The 23,608-nt window shown below is 32.1% G+C and overlaps 1 protein-coding gene and 1 pseudogene across 2 annotated transcripts; one reads left to right on the top strand and one right to left on the bottom strand.

Moving 5' to 3' along the window:
• Positions 1–10,452: 10,452 nt before the first annotated feature.
• LOC120070761 (pentatricopeptide repeat-containing protein At4g21065 pseudogene) lies at positions 10,453–14,535 on the top strand (annotated as a pseudogene). The gene is made up of 2 exons (XR_016527567.1): positions 10,453–12,909; positions 13,997–14,535. The product of XR_016527567.1 is annotated as a pentatricopeptide repeat-containing protein At4g21065 pseudogene (transcript).
• LOC120070762 (uncharacterized) lies at positions 13,259–16,445 on the bottom strand. Its single transcript, XM_039022640.2, has 6 exons — positions 16,187–16,445; positions 15,123–15,411; positions 14,926–15,015; positions 14,777–14,842; positions 13,978–14,316; positions 13,259–13,631 (listed from the first exon to the last, which is right to left on the bottom strand). The coding sequence occupies exons 1-6, from the start codon at positions 16,336–16,338 to the stop codon at positions 13,506–13,508; spliced, it is 1,062 nt and encodes a 353-aa protein (XP_038878568.1). The 5' UTR covers positions 16,339–16,445; the 3' UTR covers positions 13,259–13,505.
• Between the last annotated feature and the right edge of the window lie 7,163 nt (positions 16,446–23,608).

Raw genomic sequence — 23,608 nt, 5'->3', positions numbered from 1 at the left:
TTTCTAATTTTATTTATTTTTAACTCTTATAAAGTAAATGAAACAAATTAAAACCTATCATTGCATGATAGACATACATTAGTTAATTATAACATTTATAATTTAACCTAAGGTAATGTCATGGTTCATGCAATATTCATTCATTACAAAATATATAACATTTATATAACTAAGCAATGAACCATGCTATAGCATACATTTCATACAACCATTCAACCTTATATAATAACATTTATAATGTAGATGATGCATGTATACATATACTATAACTCTTATATTATATGATTCATGAGCATGCTTTTTGTAATTTAAATCATGCATATTCATATATTATAACACTTATAATATAAAATGATGCATGAAAATAAATACATAACCTATGGTAGGTTTTAAAATTATATGGCATACATTATGACATATAATAGAAACATACATCACATGTATATTTATACTAAAAGTTGATGGACCGAGATAGAAACTCTCTAAAAGAAAAAAAAACAAAGGCTAACTATTACAATATTTGAGTCAACTGGTTGGAAACAGGTGAACTGGGTCTTAAATCGCCCCTCAAAGAACACATTGCAGCTGATCCTGTAGCAAACGCACCATGTGTCGAGCAGCTATGCGTTGAGTATGCAACACTATGTGATCGCGTAGTTTATGGAACACTATAGTTTTAATATTACAGTTGATCGTGTAGCAAACGCACCATGCGTCGAGTATGAAACACTACAGTTTTATTATTGCATCATATACAATATATGAACCATAATTCTTTTTCTTTATTTATGGAATTTATTTATATTAAATTCAATAACTATGAATCTTATCCATAGAAAATATATTTGAGTCATATTCAAATACTAGTTCCTCCAATCAAACCATAATATATCAAATACATTATATCAATTATATCATATATAATTGAATTAATTTAATTATATCATATATAATCAAATTCCCTCTTATTAATTTAAACATTTCAAATTAACCCAAAAACTGATTCTCAACTTAAATCCATTGAGTTACCAAGGGGACCTTATTAACCTGTAGCTTGAAGCTCCAACGTTACATGAATAACTGATTAAACTTTTTAATCACATTATCCACCATCCGTTAACTGCCGAACACTCCACTAAAGATCGACAGCTGCACTCTTCGCACTACAGATATATTTTTGTGTCCATTGGATATAACCAATCAATAGTACGATGACCCTTCACAAATCGCTCATAAGTACAGTTGGGTCAAATCATTGAACTTTTTAAGTACTACTGATTCCTCTAATGAACAATAGATCATACTCCCACTATGACTGAACCTCTCCCAGGCTAAGAGAGTGTGGTGCCACATTGTTTAAGACCCGAAATCAGCTCTTAAGGGAGTAATTTATCTACTTACCCCTACTTCGAGGAAGAAGTAAATTCTATCTTGTGTAGCTGAGTTCCCAGCTCTCCAATCAGATGAATCCCCAAAATGGTAGGCTTGTTGAGTAGGCGATCTGGCCATTCTCACCCATGCAAATCAAAAGATTGCCCTTATAGGCAAGAGTTCACAACTCACTTAGGATTAAGGTCATGTTGTCTATGGTCATCCTAGTGAAGTGAAAGTCTCAATTATGAATGGCGTTATATAACGAGACTAAACATTTCATGGTCCAATCTTATACAAACTCCTCGGAATAGAATATCCCCGCTTGCATGTCTAATACATGAATGATCAGGATCAAATCATTTGTAGCACTTTGTAATATTTGTAACACCTACAAAGCTGGCCAAACTCGTAGTGTTACTAGGATAAGGTATCCAATCTTATCTATATACTACAGACCATTTAGGTTATTACTTAAAACATGATCCACTTATATGTCTCCACATACATGTTTAAGTTACAAGGATAGCCATAGATTTTAGTTTATTGGTTTATGGTTAATGCAACTAAAATATCAAGTATTTCATAAACAATGTGAATAAAATATCATATATTATAAATCACAGAAGGTTTTTTCATCCAGGTGTTTACAAACTACAGAACCCTACGAGATTTAGGACATTAACCCCAACAATCTCCCACTTTTCCTAAAGCTAGTGGGGTGTACAAGATAATCAAATTACAGGTACACAAAACCATAAATTAGGGCATAAATGCCCAGTACAAGATCTCCTACTCGCCCTAGTCCAGACGTGGTATGTCCCATAGACCCATATTCTACAAGTGACCCTCAAACATTGTAGCCATAAGGGCCTTCATAAATGGATCAGCAACGTTGTGCTCCGAAGCTATCTTCGTGACAATCACATTTCCTTGATGCATAATCTCTCGAATGAGATGGTATTTTCGCTCAATGTGCTTACCACGCTTATGACTCTGAGGCTCATGGGAATTCGCTACAGCACCACTATTATCACAATAAAGAGTGATAGGCCTAGACATGTCTGGAACAACTTCCAAATCAGTTAGAAATTTCTTGAGTCAAACGGTCTCTTTAGAAGCTTCACAAACCGCTACATACTCGGCCTCCATTGTGGAGTTCGCGATGCACTCTTGCTTGGTGCTTCGCCAAACTACAGCTCTTCCGTTAAGAGTGAACACTGATCTTGAAGTGGATTTTCGAGAATCTCTATCAGTCTAAAAATTAGAGCCCGTGTATCCTGTAAAGATCAAATCCTTAGAACCATACACAAGCATATAGTCTCTCGTTCTCCGAAGATACTTAAGGATGTTCTTGACGACTGTTTAGTTACCATATCCTGGATTAGACTGATATCTATTGACTACCCCTACTGCGTAGCATATATGTCAGGTCTAATACATAACATCACATACATCAAACTACCTACGATAGATGCATAGAGGACCCGTCTTATTTCCTCAACCTCTTGAGGTGTCTTAGGACACTGTTCCTTAGACAAAGTAATTTCATGCCTGAAAGGCAATAGGCCCTCTTGAAGTTCTGCATCGAGTACTTGATCAACATCTTGTCAATGTACGATGACTGAGACAGTGCTAGCATTTTATTCTTTTGATTCTGAAAGATCTGAATCCCAAGAACAAACTGAGCCTCTACCAAATCCATCATTTGGAATTAGGTCACTAGTCAGTTCTTAACTGAAGATAATAAGCCTACTTCATTCCCAATGAGTTGGATATCGTCTACATATAACACTAGGAAAACTACTGAACTGTTGATGATTTTCTTGTAGACATAAGGCTCATCAACGTTTTGGTCAAAGCCATAAGATTTGATCGCATTATCAAATCTTATGTTCCAAGATCTAGATGCTTGTTTTAGTCCATAAATAGACCGATTCAGCTTGCAAACCTTTTGCTCTTGACCATGGACGATGAATCCCTCGGGCTGCACCATATAAATGGTCTCCTCAAGATTGCCATTCAGAAAAGCAGTCTTGACATCTATTTGCCATATCTCATAGTCATAATATGAAGCAATAGATAGGAGGATATAGTTAGACTTTAACATGACAACAGACGAGAAAGTCTCCTCATAGTCAACTCCTTCTACCTAGGTATAACCTTTTGCCACCAGTCTAGCCTTAAAGGTTTGCACCTTCCCATCAGCACCCCGTTTTCTTTTGTAGATCCATTTATAACCTATAGGTTTAACCCCATCAGGTTGATCTACAAGATCCCAAACTGAATTGAAGTACATAGACTCCATTTTGAAATCTATGGCTTTGATTCAGTCATCTCGGTCAACATCCTTCATTGCCTTCTTGTAAGACAATGGATCCTTAAACTCGCCATCAGCTACCATAGCTAGGATTTCAGTTAAACCCATATAGCGAATAGGTGGGTTCGCAACCCTCCCACTATATCGAGGTTCCCTCAACACTTGTGGTGAATTTTACCTACTAGATGAACCTATATCAATAACTCTTGTTGATGTGGTAGGCTCTTCAACAACTCTTGTTGAAGAATCAGTAGTTTCATTGGAAAGTTCATTTAACACGATTTTGCTTCTCGATTTATTCTCCCTTATATGATCATTCTTAAGAAAAGTAGTATTTGTCGATACGAACACTTTGTTTTCTTTAGGATCATAAAAATAACCCCCTCGTGTCCTTTTAGAGTAGCTTACAAATAGGCATAACTTTGAATATCGTTCCAATTTCTTAGGATTAGTCTCAAGCACATGTGCTGAACAATCCCAGATACGGAAATGAGTAAACTAGATTTACGACCATTCCACAACTCTAAAGATGTTCTGACAACAATTTTGGAGGGAACAAAGTTCAGGATATAAGCTGCAGTCTTTACTGCAAAACCCCAAAACGAGTGAGATAAGGAAGTGTAACTCATCATCATTCGAACCATGTCCAACATGGTTGGGTTTCTCCTCTCGGATATACCATCCTGCTGAGGTGTACTAAGTGTTGAGAGCTAGGAAACTATTCCATGTTCTATCATATTGTTCTGGAATTTAGAATCCAAAAACTCTCCACCTCGATCAGATTGAAGCGTTTTAATCGTTTTACTTAATGCACCAGCTCTAGAGTTTCTTTGGCCTATAACCTTTTCTAGTAAAAGGCCTTTTAGTCATTTTTTCTTCAAGGCATGACTCGCACACAGGTAAAGAATTTTCTTCTAACTCGCTTAGAAATCCATTCTTCACCAACCTCTCAATCCTATTAAGATTAATGTTCCCTAAACATAGGTGCCAAAGTTGGACATTTTCTTTAGGAGAAACTTTAAGTCGTTTATGTTGAGTTACGACAATTTTAAACATCTCTATGTTATGGAGGGAATTTGTTGCTTACGCCCTTAGAACATACAAATTATTTTCCAGTTAAGCCGAACATATATCAACACCATTTTTCAAAATAAACACTTTATTTATAGAAAAATTTAGTGTATAATTACATTTGAGCAAAAACTTTACAGAAATTAAGTTCCTCTTTAACTCGGAAACTACATACACATCATTCAAAATGATAAACCTATTCTGTAAAGTCAACCGGAGACCTTACGCTGTCACAGCTGAGATGACGTGCCCGGTTCCAACTCGCATCGTCATCTCACGAGCACCAAGCGGCCGCAAGGAACTAATTTCCTAAAATTAAGAACAAATATGGTTAGTGGCCTTAGAGTCAATAATCCAGGCAGAATCATCATTCTCTACTAAACAAGTTTCTAAAATTAACAAATCGTACTTACCTTGTTTGACCTTTTTCTTCTTAGCCAAATAACGTGGGCAGTTCCACTTCTAGTGTCTATCCTGGTTGCAATGGAAACATTTTTCTTTGTCAACCCTCATTGGTTGTCTACCCTGTAGAGTAGCAAGTTGTGGGTTAGCAAGCGCCTTCCCTTTATGACCTTTCTTCTTCTTCCACTTGCTGGTGCTGGAAGAAGAAGGTGCAGACTTAGTTCCAGCGGTCGAAACTTTGTGGAACTTTTTGGAAGATGAAGCAACATTTGCCTCACTAACCTTATTTTCTTGCTTTTCAGCAAAGATTGGAAAGTCTGCAACTCATTGAGTAGAGTTGTAAGGTTGTAATCAACCCTGTTTAGTACAACGTTGCTTAGGAAGTGAAGAAAGCTTTCTGGTAACGACTCCAGAATTATGCTAACCTGGCTGGCCTTATTGATGCTCGATCCGTTCATCTCCACCACGTTGTAGTGGACCATCATATTGAGAACATGTTTCCGAACAGATGTTCCCTCTTTCAACTGTGAATTGAAAATATACTCCAGAGTATCGTATCTGAACTGTGCAGACGGTTGTCCGAACTTTCCCCTTAGGGACTCCATGATCTCGTTTGCAATGATCATATACTCATGCTTCTTGGCCAAAACACCGTTAAGGCTGGCCAAGATGTACGCTCAGACCTTTACGTTCGCCCATGTCCAGCGCTTGTACGCGTCTCGAACATTTCTAGCAGCGTTGGAAGGTGAAATAGGAGGACACTCCTCCATAAGGCGTAACCTTAAGTCATTGATAATTAAAATTGTATTAATCGTATTCTTCCAACAAGCATAATTTTCGCCAATCAGTTTATCGACGGCAAGAAGTGAAAGAGTAGCGGTAACCATAATAAAATTGTTGAAAAATTGAACAAAGTTAATAAGTCTACTTGCATTAATCACTTTTAACACCAATTAAGTTTTAGCAAAATAGTTCTATTGTACCCTAAGTAACATCTATTTTGTAATGATTCCCTAGTGAGGCAGGACAAAAGTCACCATAGGGAGATCAAGTGCCCCATTCACTGGAATGAGACAATCTCAACCATTAGACAGAAACAACTCTTTGTAACTTAATCTAACAGTCACCATTATTCGGTCTAGAATTTGTTAACATCCTTAACAATTCTGTATAATTGTAACCTCTCATTTTAGGCCCTAGAGTCCCGCCCTAATGAGCCAACCATAGGGAAAAGCAAATTAAGACAAGAGACTAAAGCAACCGTATCCGTTTCTAGAGATCAGATAGAGAGTTATGCAAAACAACCATCCTTTAGGGGGACACTCCCAAGGTGCCTCGAGGCAATGCACTAAAACTTTATCCAACCTAAGAGAGACCGAGGGATATGTTGTCACACGTCCGCTCCCACTTATTATGAACATTCTCTCCATTTACCTTGGTATTAACCTACCCAAATTTGTAGGGGGACACTCCTAGGGTGCCTCGAGGTCGAGGAGATCTCTTGGTGTGAACTATTTAGGGAGAAATGTGTTGAGGAAAAATGAAGTATCATATACCGCAATTACCTCCCACTGAATGTTCTACCTAGAGATTTATTAGCTTAGAAAATCCAGCTACTGATTTTAACTAAGTGGTTTGTTTAATTTGCTAAAAAACAACACTTTCTTTTGATGATTAAACATGATTGATTCAAGTCTTATTAAAAAATTTAACGGATTGTCATCAAATTTGTGTGCATGTAACAAATCTATCTAATTCACCTTTCCAGATAGGTTCCCAGGTAAAGGTGCGATATTTCCATCGACTTAAGTACCCAGCCTAGACAGAACCAGCCTAAGCCAAAAGTTCCCTTATAGATACATTTGTTACATATTTATTCTTTTATTAGTCAATTTAATCCTATTAAACCAAATTAAAAGATTAAACTTAGGTTTCTAATCTTATTAGAAACGTGATTTTAGGTCTATCTCAATTAAATTTTAAAACACTCTTAAAACATGATTAAAGCCTAAGGTGTGCATGCAACTCTTTATTATTGATTTTAATTCCAAATTCATTAATTATAACTCTATAAAAAATGAAACAATTAAAACCATCCACATTGCTAAGCTAGACATTCACAAGGTATTTATCACTTTTATAATAAATAAACCTAAGTGTCATGTTTCATGTAATGTTTATTCATTACTAATATATATAACTTTTATATAACAAAGTAATAAACTAAGCATACATTCCATGCTAACATACAACTTTATATTGTAACACTTATAATATAAATGATGCATGGATATGCTTTAACGCATGCATATATTATAACTCTTATATTATATGATGCATGAGCATGCTTTAAGTAATTTAATCATGCAAACTAATATATTATAACACTTATAATATAAAGATGATGCATTAATTAAATGCATAATCTATGGCGGGTTTTAAAACTATATGACATACATTATGGCATATAAAATAAATATACATCACATGCACATTTAATAAAAGTTGATGGACCGGGATAACTTGTCTCATAACTGGAAATAAAAGCTAAACTATTACAAAAGATTCAAGTCAACCGATTTAAATAGGTGAACCGGGTCTTGAACTGCCCGCCTTGAAGCCTCGTCACTTGATCGTGTAGCAAATCCATCTGATCATCGAATAACGCACGTTGAGTATAAACGATCGTGTAGCGATGATCGCATGGCTATGGACTATGCGATACGCATGAAAGTCCACGCAATCGTGCAACGCACTTTGAGTAACACATATCATGCGATCGTGTAGCTAACGACTATGAAATGAGCATGATAGTCTACACAATCAAGTAGTAAGTGTCGGGTATCGTATACCATACGATCGTGCAGCTACTGACTATGCGATGAGCATGATAGCCTACACGATCATTTAGCGCGCATGCCTTGCGTCAAGTATCAAATACTATGCAATTGTTTACCCCCGAGTGTCTACGCGATCATGTAGTCAATGCAACATGATTGAGTAAACTCTTTACACGATCGTATAGCATTAGCTATACGATCGTTCAACAAATACTATACATTCGAGTAGAACATTTCTACATGAACGCATAGCCAAATCTAAACGATCGTCTAACTTGAGCTACACGATGTGACCATCGATTCGTCTTCTCCATCGAAGTGAACAACTCTTTGCGTCTGAAGCTTCTTCACGAACGACTCAAAAATTTAAAAGAATACAAACTCGATTGCAAGTTATTATGCCCCAAAAAACGCAAGGGCCCTTACAAGTTAACTTTTGTAAAAGTAAATGAAAGCATTAAACAGAGACAATTATCCCGAAACATCCATCAACAACATCCACAAACATTCAATACTTAAATGCATTTGTAGCACATTACAACATTAAATATGATTATTTTGTAACTTAAATGGATTTAAGCATTGCTTTTTCTTGTAGTGATTGTTTAAGTTACATGCTTAGTATACATGCTTAAGTTACAACGATAACCATGTTTATGTTCCGATATTTAAATCAATTTAGGTTATCATTTAAGTTACAACGATAACCATGGATTGTATAAGTTATGACAAATTTAAGCATCAGGAAAGCCTCTTTTTCTTGTAGTGATTGTACCCTTGAACTTTCATAATTGTATCGTTGTACGCCTTGAACATTAATAATTGTATCAAACATCCTCATCCAAATTTTATTCAACCAATATTGTATGGAATTTATAATTTAAGTAAATTAAACTCCTAAACTTTCATAAGTCAGTAAATTTAGGCCCTTTATTACGATTATTTTTTAAATCATTTATACATTAATTCTTAAATGTGTGTAGATTTCTTCAAATGTCAGTTTTACAAGATGAATGGATAGAGTAAGTGCATGAATGTTTTTCAAAAATATTTTTGCCTAAAAGTCTAAATTAATTCATTTATGAAAGTTCAAGAGTTTAATTAATATAATTATAAATTTCACACCACGTTTTTTCAATCAAAACATAATGAAGGTGTAAATTAATACACAAACAAAGATTTAGAGTTTAAATTAGTATAATTATTAGTTTGGGATTTATATTGTTATGATACCTAAAGTTTTGGGATATAAATTAATATTTTTCTAAAAATAAAATAAAACGACTCAACTTATCTCTCTATATTTATTGTTATTTTTAATATAAGTATGAGAATTTAAATTTTGGCTAAATTATTACACAAAATACTCCTAAACTTTGTACTTTGTGTCAAAAATACCCTTAAACTTTCAAACGTTTCAAAAGTATCCTTAAACTTCAAAAAAATAAGTTAAAAAACACCCTTACAATTAGTTTTAGATGGAAACTGATAGTATCGTATGTCAAAAATACCCTTAAGCTTTCAAAGTTTTAAAAATACCCTTAAATTTTAAAAAAGTTTAAAAATACTCTTATTGTTATATGAACAGAAATCGTTAATGTCGTCTTACTTCTCTATTTTCCATATCTTTTTCTCTCATCCCTTCTTCAATATTCTCTTACTCTAAATTTATTTTTATTAAAAAAAGTAAATAAATAAAATCGCACACTTCAATTTGGATGTATGGACTATAATAAGAAAAAGAGAATAAAGGAAACACAAGAGATTTTAGGACTTAAACACTTTAATAAATTTGTACGTTAGTAGGTGAGTATCCGTTAATAGCTAAATATATTTTTTAAAAACTATTTATCATTTTAGTATGTTTTAAGGAGAGATTTTGGCTTTAGAATTTTGTGTGAATTTGTTGGGATTTCATGATTTAACTTGAATTTTTGACTGCTCAAAAAATTGGTGTAAGCAAATAATTGGAAAATTAAGGGGAAAAAAAATAAAAGTATCTATATGAAAAAATTAGGATATATGTATAATTTATTTTAAAGTAGATTTTTTTGAACTTAAGAAAACTTCAAATAAATTGATCACCATATTAACAGTATAGGTATTTTGTAACTTTATTTTCATTTTAAAGTTATTTTTGCAACGAGGTATTAACGATTTTTGTTCATATGCTTATGGTGAAAGTATTTTTTTTTTAAAGTTAAGGGTATTTTTGAACTTTTGAAAATTTATTTTTTTAAATAAAACTTTATCGGTTTCCATCCGAAACTAATGACAAGAACATTTTTTAACTCCTTTTGAAAGTTTAATGATATTTTAAAACTTTTGAAAGTGGGTATTTTCTAAAATAAAATACAAAGTTCATGGACCTTTTTATAATTTAGCGATAAATCATAATTAGTAAATTTATGTAAAGATTTTTGTATTTTCCACTAAAACTATGACCCGATCTAATTGTTAAATGTTACGGTTGATGAGGAAACGATCTGCTTCGCTGGGCCGCCGGCTTCAGATGTTTAAGAAATAGTGAACTGCTAACTGCAGAGTCTAATCCAGTCCGTCCATGAAAATGTATTTCCGGCTTCTGCCTCTCTCATGTGGAATAATTCAAAGGTCTCGGCTCCAAGAAATTTGTACAATCTTGAACTCGGTTATTTTAGAATCAGAAATGTCGAAATTTGTGCATACCCAAGCGATGGATCTTCCGCCTCCGAGAACTAACGAGAGAAAGATTCCTGATTACAAGGATGCTCTCCACAAGGAAGGCAATGACGTGCGGAGGGACGGTTATTTCCTCATGAAACTCATAGACGACTCTGTTTCGCATAATGGGTTCGAATCTATTGCTCTTATTTTCTCCAAGTTTCGTAGTTCTATTAATTCTCAGCTCTGTAACTCGATGATCAGGGGTTATTTGGATTTGAATAAGCATTTAAATTCACTCTACATTTTCGCCCACATGCATAAATTCAGTATTCTGCCCGATTCCTCCACTTTTCCTGCTGTTCTTAAAGCAACCGCACAGCTATGTGATACTGAAGTTGGAAAAATGATACATGGTACTGTTATTCAGATGGGTTTTATTCATGATGTCTACACAAGTACCGCTCTAGTTCACATGTATTGTGCCTGTTTGTCTATATCTGATGCTTCTCGGGTGTTCGATGAAATGCCCGAGAGAAATGCAGTTACTTGGAATGCTCTTATTACTGGTTATACTCATAATAGAAAGTTTATGGAAGCTATCAATGCTTTTCGAGGCATGCTGGCAGCTGGAGCTGAACCGAGTGAGCGAACCATGGTGGTAGTTCTATCAGCTTGTTCTCATTTGGGAGCTCTGAATCAGGGAAAGTGGGTCCATGAGTTTATATATCATAATAGGTTGAGACTGAACGTATTTGTGGGCACAGCACTTATTGATATGTATGCTAAATGTGGGGCTGTTGATGAGGCTGAGAAGGTCTTTGAAGAAATTAGAGAGAAGAATGTGTATACATGGAATGTCTTGATTTCTGGATATGCCATGAATGGACAAGGCGATGCTGCTTTGGCGGCTTTTTCTAGGATGTTGATGGAAAATTTCAAGCCAGATGAGGTTACCTTTCTAGGCATCTTGTGCGCATGCTGTCACCAAGGTCTGGTCACAGAAGGGCGCAGGCAATTCATGAGCATGAAACAACATTTTGGACTGCAGCCAAAGATAGAGCATTATGGGTGTATGGTTGACCTACTTGGTCGAGCAGGATTCTTGGATGAAGCTCTAGAGTTAATCCAATCCATGAGCATGGAGCCAGACCCTATCATTTGGAGGGCTCTGCTTTGTGCTTGCAGAGTCCATGGGAATACAAAATTGGGTGAATATACTATCAGAAGACTTATAGAACTAGAACCAAACAATGGTGAGAATTATGTCTTGTTGTCAAATCTTTACTCAAGGGAACAACGGTGGGCTGAAGTAGGGAAGTTGAGAGGAATGATGAGTCTCAGGGGGATTGGAAAAGTCCCTGGTTGCAGTTCAATTGAAATAAACAATGTAGTTTATGAGTTTGCTGCATCAAATGACAGAAAACCAGAATTTGAAGCAATATACAAGCAGTTGGATAATTTGAGTGAGAAATTGAAAGAAAATGGTTACGTTACAGGCACTGACATGGCTTTATATGATATTGAGAAAGAAGAGAAAGAACATTCTGTGATGTACCATAGTGAGAAACTTGCTTTAGCATTTGGTCTCTTAAACTCTCCTTTGGGTTGCACCCTAAGGATAGTGAAAAATCTGAGAATTTGCTTGGACTGCCATGAATTTTTCAAGGTTGTATCGATTGTCTATCAAAGATATATTGTTGTGAGAGACAGAAACCGTTTCCACCATTTTTCTGAAGGTTTTTGTTCGTGCCAAGACTACTGGTGAATAATTAAATGTTATAGAACTATTTCTTCGACATGATGGAAATCACGCAAATCATCTGGATCAACATGATACCATTGGCTTTTTGTGAAAAAATGAAGAATTCTGAAATTGGGCAGCCAAACTACTCAGCCATTGTTCAAGCCGCCATACTTAGTTGGCATGCCTAAGAAACAACTGCATTCCATACCAAACAAAATAGTACATTTACTAATTTGTAATATTTTATAGAACCCCAATTCAATTCTGAAGTTCTATTAAATGTTGGAGGATGGGAAATGGGTTCCATCAATGTTTGAGAGCCAAAGGGATCAGACGATAAAATGAACAAAATATTGGCATTCTGTTCCTTTTCCTTCGCAGGAGACTGCCAATATTGAGCTCTAGGATTCTGAATAGTTGGGGAGATCAACTTTGAAGTAATTTAATGAAGCTGTCAAGGAAAGCATAGCTCTCTGACCTCAATCCTGTGGATAAATCCATATCATATTTTTAGGGTAAGAAAAAGAATAAGAAGCTATGGGGGGTTTTCTGAAAAGAAGTGTCGGGAAAAGCAGTTTTTTGTTTTCAGGACTGATTATTAGTGTTTCTTGTTTTTTGTATAGTATGTTTTCACAATAGAGGTTGAACTCAAACTTATCTCTCTAAAATTCCTCATTACCAAAAGAAGAATGTACATCATTTTGGGAAAGGCTAAAAGTTAGCTTAGGGAGCTAAAATTCCTTTTCAAGTCCTCTTTGATAAAGAAAAGTTGGGTCTTATAAAAGATGCCACTTACGTTTAAATTCCTCTGTATGAGTCTTTGCGTGTCATTCATTTTCGGGAGATTCAGTCAGGAAGAAGAGATAAGATGCCAATGATTTAATTTATCTTTCCGCATCATGCTTTTACTTATTTTAGACTTAGGAATAGTGATTCTTGGAATTCTAAAAAAAAAAAAAAAAAAAAAATGGTTATCGATAGAATATGTCATTTCCATCCACCAAAGTTACTAGAGAAAGCCTCTAAACATTTGGTTGAAATGAGGCATATCTAACTATTCAACTAAAACTACTTTTTGTTGGATTCAACCATATGCTGGAGCTTCTTTTGGCTATCTCTGATGCATATCCTCCTTGATACCTTGTAATTGCATTAATTTGCTTGTCTGCCGTGGAGTCCTGTTCACTTCTTGGCAATATAGTGTCACCATCTTACTGTAGAAATCCATATCCATTGACTGCAAGAACAAAAAGTCAGCAATTAAATACAGAAAGGAAGGGGGAAAAACCGTGAAATGCTTTTGCATCTTGAATTTGATCTTCAATGAATAGTATCTCTTTATATATTTTCATCGTTATTGTTGGTTGCACATTCATTTTATTCATGTCAGGTGTGTATATAACATCCATTTTTAGTCTAACCAAATGACTCTTTGGAAAACTGAATCGGCAACCGACTAAAACCAACTTTTGAATTCTGATCAATGTGTTACTGAAACCAACTAAACCGATCAATATAGTTTGATCAGTTCTCAGTTGCTTTTTTTATTTTTTGCATGTATATATGGTTCATGCTGGACTTACTTGTGCCAAAAAAGTGCAGAAAGGATCGGTTGGAGGGACAAAAGAACTGGTCGAAAATTTAGATTTTGGCTTTGTTGTTGAGATGATGGAAGGCAGTAGAATTGGAGGAAATGTAGCAGCACAAGGGAAGGAACTGGAGCTGGAAGCCATTGAAGCAGCATCGAGCGGTCCCATACGAGCTGCGAGCATTGACATTTGAAGCTGCTGCTGCTGCTGCTGTATTCCTAGAGGCATGGCCATCTGTGGCACAGCTGATCTAATGCTGCCCATGAACTGAACTTGTGCTTGAAGTTGCTTCAAGTATTGAATTGTGTCATCCAAAAGTGAAGCTCTATCGGTCTGTAAAAAGAAAGAATTTTTAGCTCTCTTTCTTTGAGCATTCCACGTGGAGTACAAATTGTCTAATACATCTCATTAATGTTTTTCAAAACTAATGTGATATTTCGCAAGTTAGGTTTGAAAACCGAACATCTATTTTCGTGTGTGAGTTTGTTCATCTTAGAATATGGTATACGACCTTACTTGAATAGAATATATGTTCCATAGGTTGTACAACTATATCATGGACGTTGATCTTATAAGTTGTAAATTCATATCACATCAACTATCGTTCATAAAATCATAGAATACTAGAGCCTACGTCTAAATTTAAATATAGAGATCTTATGACTTTATAAACCTAGGTTAATTAAATCCTATGAGTTTGAATTACACTACTCATGTTCGGAGTTCTGATCCAGAAAAAGTATCCAAAATTTCACCCTCCAAGTTCTATCAAAGACGAATGATTTTCTAATACCTTACTCCCATTGGGCACCAACTTTTGCAGATCTTTCATCTTCTGCTTTATTCGAGCTCTTCGTCTCTATAAAAATTAAATTGATTCTTAGGTATTTGAAAAAAAGTTCCTTTTAAATATTTAGAAAGTCATTCTAGACAGACACTTACTCTCTCAGATTGATTATGAATAATAGCTGCTCGAGTTTGTTTGGTCGAGCAGCTTCCATCTGTTTTTCCCTCCATGTTATGTTCTTCCTCCTGATTTATTCGATGCCAAAGACAATAAATTAAAAAGTCAGTATTGTCCATTAAAAATATACAACAAAATGACACAAGAAGAACAAGTTTATATATATGAACATCACCGAGCGATCAAGATCTGGAGCTAAATCTTGAATGGAATTTTTGGATTTGAAGGTCCTATGAGATTGTAAAGATGTCCCACTCATCAAAGTTTCATCTTTGCAATATTCTGGGGTGGATCGTCTTCGTTTCCTGGACAGTGAACTATGAACTATGGACTCGAGGGTGTCTTTCGATTGGCCCCATGAGTGATTTGTTGAAGCCATTTGAGGAAGCACTTCCCCATGGCAATGGCCATGACCCTCCATTGCTGCTTCTTGCTCTCCACTCTCTGTAGCTTCATACTTTGGCCTGAATTATTTAACATTGATTCGCCCCAACAAATATTATTACATTAATCATGGATTTTGATATAGTACTTGTACTATCAATTTTGAAGTAGTTTCGATTTCCCTACCCATGTATTTTATTTTATTTTATTTTATTTTTTTAAAAAAAGCTCTAAGGCCTAGGCCACGTTTGGCAATTTAGTTTTAATTTTCTGTTTTTCAAAATCATGTTTGTTTTTAATTTCTTTACCAATTTTTGGATAGGCTTCTCGCTATCTTCAAAAATAGATTTCAATTCCAAGTTAAATTTCAAAAACAAAATTAAGTTTTTAATAAATAAATTTTGGTATTAAAGCATGAAGATTGTATTAAAAAAAAAAAAAAAAAAAAAAAAAAAAAGAGTAGGGCTTATAAGCATAATTATATTATAAAAACAAATTAAAGAAAACTAAAAAAGAATTGTTATGACATGGAGCATAAGTAATTAGATTATGAACACTTTTTAATTTGATGGCTTTATAGTTCAAGTGCTTTGAAGTATAAACATCAAATCATGGTCAAAACTATGATTTCTTGTAAAACACTCATGAAATCGCTTCCAAAATTATCACACAAGTAAAAGCAAGAGGTTTTTCCAACACAAAAAAAAAGTGGTATATCAAAAAAATCACTTGGAAACATACTCTTAAACTCAACACATGGATTTGTTTTCTCTTAAATGACAAAAAGAAAAGAGACCAAAGAAAACACAAAGAGAGAAAAGAGGAATTGATAGTAAATTAAATTAATATGCTTACATGGGGACAAGATTATGGCTGAAGAATGTGGAGTTTTTGTGGGGAAAATAATGAACATGGGAAGAAGATGATCTGATAGAATCTTGTTGTTGTTGTTGTTGTGATTGGTGAGACTGATGATGATTCAAGTTTGAGACTATCCACTGGCTCATGCTAAATAATATGTATATAACAAGCTAAGCTTAATTATTTGGAGAGGTTGAATTGAGGTTGAAGGTCTTTTCTGATCTCTCTCTGTTCTTTGTGTTGTGAGGTATATGTGTTTATAATGTGAGATTTGGGTGATAGAGATGTCACAGTATGAAACCAAGAGCAAAAAGAATTTTTATAAAAGAATTTAAATGTGTTTCGAATACACTTTTCTAGATTTTAATTAAAAATATAAGTCATTTTAAAAAAAATTTGAGTGTTTGGCAAACTACTCAAAATAGTTTTTTCATATATATTTTAATCAATTTTTATCAAAAATCTTAAAATAAAAATGTTTTTTTTAAATACTTTTTTCTCGAGCCTATCCAAATCGATCCTAAATCTCTCTCTCTCGGTTCCAATCCATGGACCACTCTCTAGTTCTCAACTCATTTTCTTTCCCACAAGGGGTATTTTTGGAAAAAAAATAACTTGTGTATGTGCTGCTAACCCTAGTTACTGTAGTCTGAACTCTAATATTTTCTTTTTTTAAAAAAAGAAAAAAACTAGTGTGTGCATTATATTAGTTGCTTTATCGTAAAGTAGTTTAAGAGCGTGTTTGGATTGACATGAAAAAAAAAAGTGTGTTTTAAAAAATTCATTGTGTTTTAAAAAATTCATTTTTATTCCGACACTTTTCATAAAAACTGATTAAAATACATTTGAAAAGTTATTTTGAGTTGTTGCCAAATATTCAAACTTCTTCTAAGATGACTTATTTTTTAAATTAAACACTCAAAAATGGATTCCAAACATATTCTCAATCATTTTTTACTTCAATAAACATGTGAAATGGAGAGATTTGAATTTTTAATATTTTAATTGAATATATAAAGTTTTAACTAGTTTTTAAGTACAATTAGAGATGTGGAATTCGAATTACAGATCTGGTCATTAATACATATTTTATGCTAATTGATCGTAAAATTCATCTTTGACAATATGTTCTTATTTGAGTAATGATTTTTTTTAATATGGTAATTTTGTAATTAATGTCCTTCAAATTGGTATGATATAATTTTATAATACATATATGTTTATCTGAAACTTTGGAGTGATAATAAAGAATCATATGTTCTCACTTATTACAAGACTAAATCCAATAAATGTAGATATAAAGTTCCCATGGCATGAACTGATCTCTTGCATGCACAAAAACCCTAGTTGTTTGCTTACTTTCAATAAACTTTCCTTTTTTTTTTTTCTTTTCCTTCTATTTTCTCTTCAAATCCCTATGCCCATTCAAATTATTGAAAATACACCACAATATGGATTCGAAATTTCTACGTCGTCGATAGAAAAGTTGTAAAAAAGTGTACCTGAAAATTGTAATATATAATACATGTTTTAGGTCGGCCGAGTTACATCATATTAACAAAATGAATGAATTGATTGTACTACTATTTGAGGAAAAGTAAGAGATATAGTGTATAAAACTATTGATGATTTCAAATTTATCATGACCTAAATATATATAATGTCGATCTTAAAGGTTTTGAACATATAATCGTTGGACGGTAAGTCACTAACCCCTCTAATGTGAACACCAAGTAGTTATAGTTTAAATTATACATTTGGTCTATATGATTTTATGGAAAGCTAGAGTTTAGTCTATAAGTTAAAATTTATTTCATATAGTTTGTAGAAACTTCATAAGAAGTTTTATCGAATATAAAAAATCCTTATATATAGTTTGGTAGAGACTATTTATAAGAATTTTATCGAACCATATGAGCTAAATTCTACTTATAATCTATAGTGACTAAATTTCAACTTTTTCTAAACTATAAGATAGTTATATTTAGGTCGGCATAATTAGTCTATCTTACTTGTCTCTTCATGTCCTTATAAATTCTACGATGACACACATGAAATAAATAACCAAACCAAGATTATTTCTAATTTCAACCCCAAAAGGACCATTTTAGTTATTGTCTCCAATAAATGTCATGATTTGTCCTAATCTCTACTATTCATTCAAAGATGTATTGTGTCATATTTTTTTTGTCCATGTCGTCGGCGTCGTTTGGTTGACTAAATAGAGATGAGACATAAATATGAAATGCCAATATTATTATCCAACTATGGCAATGAAACACTACGGAGTTTATCCGAGATGCTTAAGTTGATAGATGAAGTTAAATTTAATATTATATCATCTAATAGCCTATCCGATAGAGTTCAACCACCAAACACATTAAGCTCCACTACATTTTTGTTTGGCGCTTGAGGATTCTACTGACATGGCTAATAAGTTAGGGGCATGGCTCTGATACCACTTTTTTAGGAACGACGACCCTCCAACTATCTCTACAATAGTATGATATTATCCACTTTAGGTATAAACCCTCATGACTTTGCTTTTGGTTTCATCTCAAAAGACTTCACCCAATGAAGATAGTTATTCTTACTTATACACTCATGATCATTTTCTTATATCTCCAAGGTAAAATTTTTATCCAATAGTAGTTGGGTTAAAATATCATTGTTGTCCATATACTATTACATTTAATTTTAATCACTATACTTTTTAAATGTCAAATTTTAGTTTTTATATTTTTAATAAATCTTAAATTTGATCGATCAGAGTTACTTTTTATTGAAATTGGTTAAATAATAATAATAATAATTTTCACGAAAAAAAATATAATACATGAATATATTTTTATAATTTTGAGCAAAAATGCTAGTAAATAAGTAAAATTTTTAAACAATCAGCCATAAACAAACGGACTATAGAGTTGATATAAGATTCTTTAAAAGTTTATGGAGTTAAAATTGAAACATTCAAACTACTACAAAGTTTTAAGTTAAAACTTCAACATATAGGAACTATCATTTCATATTCTTACAACTTTTCGTGGAAAATATTTACCCACGAAACCGTAAATTTAGAATATCTCTTTCGAGAGAAGTAATTTTAAGTGAGACGCTTATTTCATTACCTCGAGTCGTTTTCGAACGACTGGTGGTTAGAAACTAACCATGGTGCTCCCATCAGAATTGCACGTTGGTGCAAACTTGTAATAAATGTTTGGTTGATGAGAATGGAAAATGAACAAAAATTAAAATGCAAGTTGGTTGGAAAAGAAGTAATAATATTGTTGGGTTCTTTGATTTTCTTCTGCCGACATATTGAAACTCAACAGATTGGAGGATTGCGATTGAGACAGAAACATTTCATCATAGGGAACACACACCTTTTTGAGGCCACAAGTCCATGCTCACTAGTTGTAGCCCAACAAGCGCGCACATACTTTACCAAATGAATGGTTCATAGTTTTAACCTCCAAAAAAATCCTAAACTTTTAATCCGGAGTCGCTCGAGATCATACGAGCCATTTGGCAAATCTTTGATAGAAAGGCTTTCTTAATATCTAAATTTAGACTTATTGTTCTGCTAAGTATATAAATATAAACAAATCTTAGATGATAAGGTATTGAACAACCAATCATATGAATTTCTTTTTTTTTTCGAAAAAAAGTAAAAGAATTTAAACGAAAAAATATGAAACTTTGAGGCCATATGAATATCAATGAAAATCGTAAATAGATTTAGAGAGAAGAAGAGAATTCAACTTAAAATAACTTTAACCTACCATACCTAATATATTGATGGGGGAACTGGAAGGGTTTTAATTTTGAAATAAATAAATAAATAATATGAAATATGAAAGGTTTTCAATTCTCTCATCATAAACTTATAAAGAATTTTGGGGGAGTTATATTAATGGTTGAGATTTCCATATGAGTTTTGAGGGAGATATTAATGGTTGAGATTTTTAAGAAAATGAATGGAAAATTCTTATAAATAGAAAAATTCCAAAAATATTTACTCTTTATAACAAAAGGTTTCAAAAGTACAAGTATTTTTTGAACTTTTTGCTACAAAATGTAAATATTTTTAAATATTTTTTTTATATTTAAAAAGGTCATAAAATAAATTATGAATAAAAAGATAAAAGGTTAATAAATTTAAAATGTCAACCAATCAAAATTTATGAGCCCATTTATTATGGATTGTTTAGTGATTCGTATTTTCAATATTATAAGAAAAATTTTATGAAAAATAATAAATATATTATTTTACATTTTAAATTTAATTTCATTAAAAACTAAATTAAATAGATATATATATATATATATATATATATATATATATATGCAAAATATGAGGTTTTTTAAAATGGGGGCCTTAGACGATCACCTCATTTGCCTATAACTTAAGTCGATCTTGTTTTTAATTTTATCAATTATATTCCACGTGCAGTATTTTTCAATAATAGTTATAATCTTGTACTAAAAAATAATAAAAATAGTTGTAAATTTGATATTTATCAACTTGATGTGACATATCTTTCGATCAAGATATAAGGTTTGAATTAACATTTACATGTTATTATTTGAATCATAACAAAAAAGTAATCAATTTTGCCATATATTTTCATTTCAAAATTTTGTCGAGGAAAATGTTTCACGTACATATTATGAATATAAAACCTATATCTCAACATATACTAATTACATTTTTCAAAAAAAAAAAAAAAAAAAAAAAAAAAAGCTCGCTGAATTTATCTTGTATTTTATTTCATCATCTTATTTTTGTCAATTTTTGTGACGTTTTCATAATAAAAAACTTGCTATATTTTCAAGAGAAAATTTATATATATAAAAAACTTTTGAGTACATAATATTAAAATAACTTTTTCTTTTTTATTAATTAAAATAAAAACATTTATTTTGGAGGGGGTAAGCTTTTGAATATTGAAATCTTTTATTTACGGAAAACTTATATCAAAATCATTTTGGGAATGAATTAATAAAATTTTCAAACCATCACATAATTTTCTGTCAATTTTATTTCTTATTTCTTTTAATTTAATTTAATTTATTTTTTTTATTTAAAAGGGTTTGAATTTTCTATTAAGTGGGTGACTATGAATCATTTGAGGATCACACGAAAAAATTCCTAAAAAAGTTTCGTCTTCTTCCTCTCAAAATTTTTTTTTGGTTTCTCTCATCCCTCTCTAAATTTTTCCCCATTTTTTTTCTTTTCCTACAATTTCTCCATTTTTTTCTTTTTTTTTAAAAAAAAAAATCTCTACCACTTTTTTTTCTCGATTTTTATTTCCCACATCTTTTTTTTCGTTTATTTTTCTTCACCATGTTTTTTTTTCCTCCTCTCCACATTCTAATTTTATAGCAACTTTGTTTTATATTATGTTTGCATTGTTCGAAAAAAGTATCATTGTGTCGTTGTTTATGCGATAAGCCTTCTATTGCTATCATAAAATATGTTTTTTAAAATCGATGTGGATGTCTTGTTTACATTCATTCATTTATATAATTCATTATCTAAATTGTTATTTTTTTTTTGTAAGCCATGTTTATTTAATTTTGCGTTGATGATAAAAAAAAAATATGTATCATAGTCATTACATATATTTAAACATATATGTATCATAAAAATCGCTAAATAATGTTCATGAATGCATTTTGTGAAGTGTTCGTGTGCTTTTGTTTTATTACTTCATTGATAATAATAATTATTATTTTTTTTTATTTTTTTTTTTTGTAAATGTTAACCTTTATTTTGAAAAAAAAAAATTCTCGGACGATAGAAGTCAAATTTTCGGAAGGCATTATTTGTGAGGTATAAATTTAAATTCTTGGAAGACCAAGATTTGATTCTAATATGTTTTCTTGTAAATAATATTTTTTTAAATAAATTTTTTTATCCTTCTACAAATTTGTTTATTTCTATAATAATAAAAATTCCTTTATTGAAAAATATGCATTTAAAAAAAATCTTTTCATAAAAGACATTTTTCTTTAAAAGTAAACTTTGAATTTCTCTAAAATCAATCCTTTGATTTTTCTTTAAATAAAAAAATTAAAATAAAATTGAATTCATAAGATTTCTTTTCCTAATTTCCTTTCATACTCTTTTTTAGAAATAAAAAATAAATTAATAAAAATGGATTTCATAAATAATATTTTTCTTAAAAATTAAAGAAAAAGATTTAAAGAGATTTTTTACAAACATTTTGTATCAAACTTCATATGACAGAAATTAGGATTTAAAGAGGTTGATTCCCTAATATTATTGAAGTGGTGCTTTTATTTTGGAAGGCCAAATTAAATTCAAATAAAATTATCTAATTGCCTTTGGCCACTCATAAATATTGGTTGTTATTTATTTTCATAATGACCAATAAAATGTGGGTCATTTAAAAATCTAACATAAAAATATTTATTTTTTTCTACAAAGGCCATTGGTCTTAAATTAAGACGAGAAAAGTAAACTTCGTTTTTGTGAACGAGTGTTTTGAGGTGCTAGTACCTTCTCCACACACTATGAGAATTCTAGGCTTTAATGTCGGATGAAAACCGACATTAAAGATAATGTTATTAAAGCCCTTTAATGTTGGTTTTAACAGACATTGAAGAGGGTGTAAAATGTCGATTTAAAACCGACATTAAAGGGCTTTAATAACACCATCTTTAATGTTGGTTACCCTTTAATGTCGATTTTAAACCTACATTGAAGCCCAAAATCCATGTCTGTTTTTTTAATTATTGTCTATTTTTTTAAAATTTCGTTGTCGAATCCATTTTTAATGTCGGACAAAAAGTTAAAAACGACATTATATGTCTCGTGTTGGGTTAGGAAATGTCCGTCATTGTTTTTTATTAAAAGAATATAAAAAAAAAAATTGTTCATTGTAATGCGTACTTGTGAAATTCTGCATGGCAAACCAATAATATTTTTCTTCCACCTATGAATTCACTGAACTCAAACCTGGAATATATCAATAACCAGAACAATACACTCTACCACAAAACTAAATACAAAGTTACCTGCAATGAAGCACACTTCTATAATAATTTATCCACAAACAAGAATTAATATTTCCAATCCATTCTATAAGTACTCATCAAATATGAAATAAACACACTAACCAATATTTGTATATCGATAACACACTTTCATAGAACAATAATTATAATTATCAACCACCTCTATAATATTAATAATCATTTCTCCCATTCACAAATATCAATTAGTACTTCCATGAATACTTACACCAAATACCCCATAAACAAAAAAAAAATATACATAAATCTTCCAATAAACATATCATGTTAGATAACAGTTCGTCTATCCACAAACCAACGATTAATACTTCATATTCATTCTAAACTTGTATATTTAACTCAAAACTCATCAAG

This window comes from Benincasa hispida, chromosome 2 (assembly GCF_027475165.1).
Source record: "Benincasa hispida cultivar pf3 chromosome 2, pf3_genome.v1.1, whole genome shotgun sequence".
Classification (NCBI taxonomy): domain Eukaryota; kingdom Viridiplantae; phylum Streptophyta; class Magnoliopsida; order Cucurbitales; family Cucurbitaceae; genus Benincasa; species Benincasa hispida.
Note: the sequence above shows the minus strand (reverse complement) of the source record. Positions and strands in the feature narration are given on the sequence as shown.

Excerpts from the sequence above, each read along its gene's own strand:
- LOC120070762 (XM_039022640.2), bottom strand. The coding sequence starts at position 16,338 with ATGAGCCAGTGGATAGTCTCAAACTTGAATCATCATCAGTCTCACCAA. Across the intron at positions 15,016-15,122 it reads CTCCAGATCTTGATCGCTCG|GAGGAAGAACATAACATGGA; the intron begins GTGATGTTCATA and ends CGAATAAATCAG. Across the intron at positions 14,843-14,925 it reads TTCATAATCAATCTGAGAGA|AGACGAAGAGCTCGAATAAA; the intron begins GTAAGTGTCTGT and ends TAATTTTTATAG.